Here is a 9,357-nt window from a genome sequence, read left to right as displayed (position 1 = left end):
ATGGCATCTCCTCATATGGAGGCCTTACAACTTGAGCACCTTGGACCATTGGTGGTTACTAGGAGGGTAGGGCATTGAGCATATCTAACACCCCCCCTCAATGTCCACCCGTAGGTGAAGTACCTTTTCGGCCCAATGCCGAGTCTCTGAAGATGACCCTGAAGCTGATCCTTCCCGAGTGCCTTGGTGAAGATATCCGCTCCATTTTGCTCTGTTGGACAGTAGACCAATTCCACTATCCCGCAAATCATGCACATAGTGATACTAAATCTCTATATGTTTTGTGCACGCATGAAACACTGGATTTTTAGCAATGGCCATGCAATGGCCATATCTAACATCAACCACCTCTTTGTTTTACTGGTCTGATCAATGATCAACCATCTCATTGGTTTTGGGTCAATAGTCAACCATTGGCAGTGGTTTTAAGCTTCCTCTCCAAGCATTGTTTCTACCCAAACTTAGCTAACATGTATCCTCTGGTGACCTCTCTCTAGCCACCAAAGTATGTATGAAAATAATCATCTATGCCCATTGCATAGGCTATTTACTATAGGAGGCCTAAAACAAAAAAATGCTCTTAACTCACTCAAATCACCTCTAAATGGATTTAAACTCAACTAACTCATTTTTCTATATGTGATCCAAGTGCCCACCAAGTTATTTCTTAATCCAACCTTTCACGAGGAATTTGTCCCTACTTGAAGTTTTGAGCCTGCTTGTTATCCGAACTTTAGTTCTCTTCACTAAAGCATCATTTGGAGCTCTAGATGTGGATAGGTCTTTTTCTTGCTTTAGGAATAGTCTACTAAAAGGGTTTGGTGAGTTATATCATTGTTTGAGAGAACCAATACTTCCTTTTCTTCATAGAGATTGACCATAGCCACTTGTGTATGTGAGAGGTATCGGCTTCCTCTCAAACTAGCTTCCTCCACTCAACACCACATGCATGCAATGATAAAATCAAAGAAAAACTCTCTCCTCCTCACCCACATAGCACTATAGGACTCAACATAGAAGACATCAAAGACTCTACACAGTGGAAGGTAGTGAGCTTATCTCTAGAGTTAATACCCCACTGTATCCAGCTTTTCCCTACTTTACAATAGATTAAATATTAAACTCATTATGCTACTTTGTTTATACATTTAAGCATGTTTTCCTCTTGCATTAAGTTATATTAAGGAGATGGAACTATACCTTTTTTTTACAAATTTTAACCAATAAATATAAGTTTTAAGGTAGTATTGATTCACTAGATACTTATAAAATCGATAAGATCTTCTCTTGTTATTAATTATTAATCTTAGATCAAATTTTATACTATTGTTGCATTATTTCACCAAAAAGTGAGGAATTTCCTAATTAATGAAATTACATGTATGGATATGTTCCTTGCAAGAGCACTTCAAACTCTTCAAAGGTTTTAAATATCCGCCTCCTATACCATGGGCAAGGACAAGGTTGCCTTTGCAAGATTTTTACAACATAAAGAGGAAGCTTTTCCTTAGGCCAATGGATGGACATTTTCTCTACCTCATCACACTTTCCCTTGCTTCTTTTTTCAATTAGTATTTTTTAAAAATTGTAACATGGATACTAACTAGGGTAAGGCATTGCCTTAGTTCTTCCTATACGATCAATCTTTCATGCTCCTTGAACAATTGACAAGATATAATAACAACAACTATAGATGCGATACACTCATGCATGCATGAATTAGTCCATTACTTTGCCCTAGATTCAACAAATATCCAACTAGTTTATAAATAAAGCATGGTTAGACCAACAAGAGCAAGAAAGGATGACAAAGACTCAAAGAGTCTATAAAAGCTACCTAATCACACCATAAAAGAATCTCGCAAATGTTGCAAGAAGCTCAAAGCATCACAAAGCACATAATCCGAAATCAAAAGTATTGAACCTCATTTAATGTGTAACATGATAAGAATTGAGCCACAAGCTATAATAGACAATAAGTTGATGGGATCTTAAAATAGTTCTCCATGGTGGATACTATATCAACATACAAACTGCTTGAGGCAAATTGCAAGACTAAGAGCAATCTACGAAGCAACTTGGAGCAAATGGATACAAATACTTATGAGTGAGTTCTTGATGATCTTTCATGGAAAGTCCAATCCCTACTACCATAGAGCAAATGGACAAGACAAAAATTTGAACAAAACCTTAAATAACACAAGGACATGCAAGGTGGAGGCTAGCTAAAATGATTAGGAGGACAAGCTCACTGTTGCCTTGTGGGCTACATCATATATAGCCTTGCCTTCGAGGTAGAAGCGGTGATTCCTATGGAGCTTGTAGTACCTGATTGCAACTGATGCCTTCGGATAACCTTTCCTTGATTGCACCCCATTTAGCCTCACCTTCAAGGTAGAAGCGGTGATGCCTACGGGTTGCAATCATGGAAAGATAATCCTAAGAACCCATACCAAAAAGGCTTATAAAGCTTGAACAACTCGACAAATCCAGATTAAGATTAAGGGCCACATATGGCATAAAAGCAGAAAATTTATGCCCAAAACATTGCTTTGACAACAACCTAAGGAACAAGGACCTTATCAAAGGCGACCTTGCATTATTGTATAGTGTAAGGAATACCAAACATAAATTGAAATATCGTGGTATGGGTCCTTATAGGGTTGTGGAAATCACTCTACAAGGATGTGTCGAATTGCAACACTCAATGGAATTGAAATGGAGGGGTATATCAATGGCAGTAAGCTTAAACACTACTATGGCCTACTAACTCAATAAGCTATTCATCACGAGAAGGAGCAAAAGAAGAATATTACACTCCTGAAGTGTTTCAAATGACTACCCAAATGCTTTAGAGGTGTTAGTCCTAATATTGCAACCCCAAAAAGGGGGTTCCATTGGTGCAATTGGGAGCCCATTCCATCCTTTCAGAGCTTCAACTTTGCTTCCACAGGGGTGAACCCCCATACTTTTTAACCTAATGATAAGGGATCAGATGTTCAAGATGACGGAGGTGTGGGCGGGGATAGGATCAATGGTGCATGGGATCTTGGGAATTGACCGATGTATGAAGCTCCTCTCCTTGAATCCAATGAATGTGCAACATTTTCATTTTCACTAGTGAAAGATCTTATCTCCAATTTTGTAAAAAATGAGGCAATGTAGTTATATATGTTAACCTTCCAAAAAAAAAAGTGCAACAGTTTCATTTTCATTTTCACGAGTGAAAGATCTTTTCTCCGATTTTGTAAAATATGAGGCAAGGTAGTTATATGTGTTAACCTTCAAAAATTTGAAACCTGTGTCTGTTATAAAAGCAACTGAGAAGATTGCTGCTGCTGCTGCTGCTGGCTATGGCGACTGCCTTAGCCTCCTCCTTTCTCACTCCCCCTTCACTCCCTTCCTGCCACTTCTGCTCTTCTAAATCAAATTGCATCCCGCCCGCACCACTTCGCAGATGTCTAATTGTCACCACTGCTATGCCCTCTTCAAAGAAGCAGCCGGAAAAGATTTCATTTGGTGACCGCTTGCTTGACTACATTGAAGGTACCCGTCCCTGCTCACATTTCCTGCTTTGATTGCTTGGATTCCAGGTCGTCTCGACAATGGGTCGAAGTCTCCAGGTAGTTAACTGGTGGCACCATGTGCGTGTCTCAACTACGTCAATTGTATTCCTACTTGAAGCTCTCACATGCTCCGCCAGCGGATCCAATTGGTCAGTCGGCAATTCGAGGAATATTTGCGTGAATGGATGTGAACGAATATCTACCGATTTTGCGAAGGGTATGCTTAAACTTCCATAAGACGCGTCGTTAACTCTGTGCGAAGAGGATGGCTATGAAGGCATTCAGGGAAGGTCCTTGCCCGAATCCCTTTGATTGTCACCTTTGTATAGCATTCTACATCAATGCCGCCTTCTCTTTTGGGAAGAAAGGGAATGGTTGATGCACCAAAACAGTCCAAAAACACTGCTGAAAAACAGTGCAGCAATGATGCCGAAAAATCAGCGCCCAAAAATGCTCTAAAGTTCAAAAACAACGAGCATCAATTTGGCGTGTGCCAATGTGGCAGATCAACCAACACTAATTCTATCCAAAAATTAGCAGCCTCCAATCAGCAAATATTGCTGTGGTATATCCTCCAACGGTCAACCTTGCTACAGACGAGTCCTCTTCGCCACGAACATTAAAATGATGCCCCTTAACCTTTGATGAGGTGGCACCTCTAATCAGCCTTGTGTTCTTGCAATCAAGGTGGCTACGATACCAAGCACCAAGTGTTGATAGCTGCACCAAAACTCTTGCAGTTCAGTGAGGCAATCCTTTTCCAAGAGCATTGATCTCCAATGTCTGCATAGACAACAATCAAGCAAATGCAACCAGTTTTTTGCCAGATGGACCAGGCATTTAGCCTCTTACATTTGCTGAGGCCAGCAGCAGGTCTGCTACAGGGCCAGATGACAGAAGGCACCAGCAAGCAGTGACAGGCAGTTCACTAGTCGCCATGCAGGCAGATGCATGGGCTACCACTTCCTCAGACAGGCCCACAAAGGCCACAGAGGAGGAAGATGTGGATTGTCCATATCCAGGAGCAGTTGGCCAATTTTCAAGGGTGGGTTACAGCCTCTAAACTGCCCTCCACCCAGCAGCAGTGCAGCCATCAGACCCAGCTCAGTAGCTCCTCAGCCTTCAGCAGGTCCTGACACCTGTCAGAGAATAAGGGTCAACTCCCCTTTTGTAAGCCCGCAAATGACGAGAGTGTGGGGGAGGGACACCTGTAGCTTGATAAGGGGAACATGGAGGGAGAGGGAGGCTGCCATGCGCAACACACAGTCTGCCACATGGGCAGCATACAAACATCCTTCTTGTATTGGGTTGGACTCCCCACAGCAGGCAGTGCAGTCCACATGACAGTCCCATGTGGATGCCCATCATTGGGGCCCCTTTTTGGGCTTCAATTTGAAGCCATAGGCAAGTGTGTAACATGTTGGAACTGAGACCTTCTTGACCTTCTTAGGAAGGCCCAATTGATGCAGATACTCGGAGATTCGTTGGGACAGCGGAGATTTGAGCTATGGAAAGCACACGGCCATAAGGCAGTCTATCAAGTTGCCCTTCCTAAGGACAGGTCAGGACTTGCCCTTGGTGGCAATTATTTGATTGTACGCAGATCTGAAAGTCAGAAATGTTGTTATTAATTCGCTACTAAACCGATGTTCTAGTATTAGGAGTATCGGCTTTGACCTTGATGCATTGGGAAGGTGGACTTGACTTTGGTGTGCTGCCGCACGGACTTGGACTACGCTCCCTCCAGACCTCCTCGAAGTGCACTCATTCTAAGATTGTTACATAGGCTTCCAGGGGGGGCTTCCCTTTTCTGAGCCTAAAACCTCGAGCTTCGAGCTTGCATTGCCAAGATAACAACTGCCCAAACTACTCTTTCTTGGGAAAAGGGTGAAATATATGTCCTTTGAAGGAAGCACTCAACCATGTGCAATGTGAGTCTTGAAGTCTTCGAGTCTTACCCAAGTGCCAGAGTCACCCTTTACTATTGTAATTATCATAGGATGTCTCTGGAACAAGATGAGTCCTAAACTCAAATCACGTACTCAAATTTGTGTGTGTGTGACACACACAGACACACACTAGTTTTGCATACTGCCTACATACACACTTTTTTTTATAGAAAATCCAGTGCTATATATTTATAATATCAAAACTTTACAAGAGGGAAAGTCTCCAAAATGGAGAGTATTCCACAGATCAGAAGCATAAAAAGAAAAGCTCAATGCAAGATGCATGTATATCACCCTCAAGGCAGGCATCATATAAAGATTGCCGCAATGAGGCTCTAAAGGATTCATATGACTTTTGAAACTGACGGCCCAAATATGCCAAATTATGTTCTTCCCAAATTGTCCAAAGAGCCCAATATCTCACCCATGAGAAAAAGAGTGAGTATTGAGATAAAGACGTCTTAAATCTGCCAAATAACCAAAAAAGTTTCCCAAATATGTGACTCGGGAAACGGAGGCGAAGATGATCTGAAATTTTCCCCAGGAGGTTCCGAGTAGACTGACATTGCCAAAGTAGATGAAGGACAGTCTCTGAAGGAGCATGACACCGTAGGCAAGTGGGTGAAGCAATGTGACGTTTAGCAAGTGTGATTCCCACTGACAATGTGCCAGTCAAACATCTCCAAAGAAAGAGTCTTTGTTTCAAAGGCATTTTACACCTCCATATTAGTCGGAGATTCTTCCGCCACCATGAAAGAGGCCGCCTGATATGCCACAGAGTATTAGCATATTGATGAATCCAAGGGGCAGGCTGAAGAAGCTTGTAGACTATTATGGAGGTCAAAACATACAGAGGAATGGGACGAGAGCATGTAGCGGTGGGGTACAATTTCCAATCCATAAGCCTGTCGATGTCAGCCACAGGGGGAATAGGAAGGAAAGGATGCAAGAGATCAGCAATTCTCTTCCATATCAACCTGTGGTGCATTCCCAATGCATAAATGGCAGAGGCCTGAGGAAAAGATAAAATATGGCCATTATCATCTACCACGTCATTGATGTATCTGATTCCCAATTTCATGAGATTATATGCCCTAACTGGTTCCTGTAAAGCAAGTGGAGTGTCAAAGATGGCACTCCAATGAATACTTTCTTTCCGCATTGAGTTTGTCCCCGAAAGATTATCAGAAGTCCATTTGACCTTAGAAAGCACTTGTTTCCAGTCCAGTATCAGAGCAGTAGAGAAAGGGCATCTAGGAATCTTCCCTACAAATCTCCCAATGACAACCTCCCAATGATCAGTAGTCCAATGGCCATAAGCATTTGTCCTCATGTTGACACACATGGATGCTATCATACAAGTCCATGGCTGTTTTTGGCAGAAAAAGGTATTGAGCATAGTCGCCTTCCTTGCAAGTACATGATATCTGATATTTAGAACATTAAGTCCTCCATGCATCTTAGGGGAGCACACCATTTCCATCTTCAGTAGTCTCAATGCTTTCACAGCAGTTTTTGTCTTCCATAACAGCTCCATCGCTTGAGACATAAAAGCTGAGATATCTCTAGAGGACCAATGTAGTAAAGGCAAGAAGAACTGAACATAAGACATTACAATAGACTGGACTATTCTGAGCCTAACATGAAGTGGCCAAGTAGAAATTTTCCAATAGTCCAATTTATTTTGAAGTCGTTGGAAGATCCATTTTAGCTGCTGCTTCCTGGTGATATGCCATCCTATAGGATATCCCAAATGCCTGACAATCTCTTTGGAATGCACTATCTGACCAGGCCAGAGAATAGAATGCCAGTCACATTGTTTCAGTGGAAGCAATTTGGATTGCATTGTATGGATTAGCAGCGGGATTGCCTACATACACACACACACACACACACACACACACACAATAGTTTTGCATATTGCCTACACACACACACAATAGTTTTGCATACTGCCTATATCTTTGGGTGAAAGGATACTATTTTACACATGCATTATTCTTTTGTATAGTACCTATAACTCATGATAAAAGGAACACACACGAGAGAGAGAGAGAGAGAGAGAGAGAGAGAGAGAGAGAGAGAGGACTTTAGAATCATACCCTTAGGTCACAAGAGATAACAACATTGTGTTAACTTTCCATGGTTTCAGAAAGAGTCCTTGGAGACATGCAACCCTTAGGACCCATTTTGCTAGCAAAGGGGTTTATTAACCCTTGAAACCTCTCTTGTTGGGCTTCATCATCATGACTTGTATTGGTTGGGTGGATGAACCATTTGTCACCCATTTTTTCAGTGAAAGGGATGTTGAACACTTCATTAAGCTTGTAGCGGCAAGGATACTTTATGAGCCTACTGGAATGTACTAATGGTAGGATATGTTTCACCATGAAATCCTTGGTAGCATAGCATTAAGGGAAATAATTGTAATGCACATGAGTCTCTTGGAATCCAATAGTTGTAGGAAATGCGTGCTCTTAGATGGATGCCACAATGACGCCTTTCACACTAACAAAAGGGTGCAATGCACCATGTATATACTATCTATCTTTTTCATTATGTATATACTTAGCGCACCATGCATAGACTCATATTTGGAATGTAATCCTCTCTAGCCCTTTCTTTGTGTTGGGAGGTAATTTTTTCCTTATAAGATTATTTTCACCAATAGGTTGGATAGATTTTTATAAATATATCTTTTCACATCTCATTAATCCGAGTTATGACCAATTTTAATTGTCCTCACATATCCACTGACCCTTTCATTGGCGAAAGGATACTAGAAGAATGGAAAGACTTAATTTTGATTTCATGTCTAGATAGAACAAAAAAAAAACATATTTTTTTTAAATTCAAAAACTTACTTTTGATTGCATGGCTAGATAGAGCACGAAAATTCCATCTTTTTTTCTTTTTACAAATCGTCAATCCGAGCTACGATTTAAGAGTTATGACCATTTTTTCACCATCTTCATATCTCCATGGACCCTTTCTCTGGCGAAAGGGTCTTGGAAGGATGAAAAGTATTATTTTTAACTGCATGGTTAGATGGAGCACAAACATTACATCACTTTTTCTTTTTACAGCTCAGTAATCCGAGCTACGATTTGAGAGTTATGACCCATTTTTTACATTCATCACATCTCTATGGACCCTTTTGCCAAAGAAAGGGTCCTAGGAAGATGCAAAGACTTACTTTTAATTGCATGGTTAGATAGAGTACAAAAATTCCATCGTTTTTTCTTTACAGCTCGTCAATCCGAGCTACGTTTTGAGAGTTATGACCATTTTTTTACCATCATCACATCCCCATGGACCCTTTCTTTGGCGAAAGGGTCTTAGGAGGACGAAAAGTACTATTTTTAATCGCATGGTTAGATGGAGCACAAAAAGTACATCACTTTTTCTTTTTACAGCTCAGTAATTCGAGCTACGGTTTGAGAGTTATGACCCATTTTTTACGTTCATCACATCTCTATGGACACTTTTGCCAAAGAAAGGGTGCTAGAAGGATGCAAAAACTACTTTTGATTGCATGGTTAGATAGAGCACAAAAGTTTCATCTTTTTTTCTTTTTATAGCTCGTCAATCCAAGCTCCGGTTTGAGAGTTATGACCATTTTTTCACCATGATCACATCTCCATGGATCCTTTCTCTGGCGAAAGGGTCTTAGAAGGATGAAAAATATTATTTTTAACTGCATGGTTAGATGGAGCACAAAAATTATATCTCATCATTTTGAGCTATGGTTTCAAAGTTATGACCATTTTTTCACCACCATCATGTCTCCACGGACCCTTTCGCTGGTGGTCTCGAAGAAATATTATATTTGATTGCATTGT

The 9,357-nt window shown here is 41.0% G+C and overlaps 1 protein-coding gene across 2 annotated transcripts in view; it reads left to right on the top strand.

The window, feature by feature from the left end:
* Nucleotides 1–3,315: 3,315 nt before the first annotated feature.
* Nucleotides 3,316–9,357, top strand: part of LOC147884075 (NAD(P)-binding Rossmann-fold superfamily protein) — a 51,767-nt gene continuing 45,725 nt past the window's right edge. For both annotated transcript variants that reach the window (XM_087398701.1, XM_087398700.1), the window contains exon 1: nt 3,316–3,546. In XM_087398701.1, coding sequence (XP_087254827.1) covers nt 3,354–3,546 — 193 coding nt within the window. In that variant the 5' untranslated portion in view covers nt 3,316–3,353. The remainder of the gene's footprint in view (nt 3,547–9,357) is intronic.

The sequence above is a fragment of the Dipteris shenzhenensis genome, chromosome 27 (genome assembly GCF_047967505.1).
Source record: "Dipteris shenzhenensis isolate YYH24624 ecotype China chromosome 27, Dip_SZ_1.0, whole genome shotgun sequence".
Taxonomy (NCBI): domain Eukaryota; kingdom Viridiplantae; phylum Streptophyta; class Polypodiopsida; order Gleicheniales; family Dipteridaceae; genus Dipteris; species Dipteris shenzhenensis.
The sequence above is the reverse complement of the archived record's forward strand: the minus strand, read 5'-3'. Positions and strand labels throughout refer to the sequence as shown.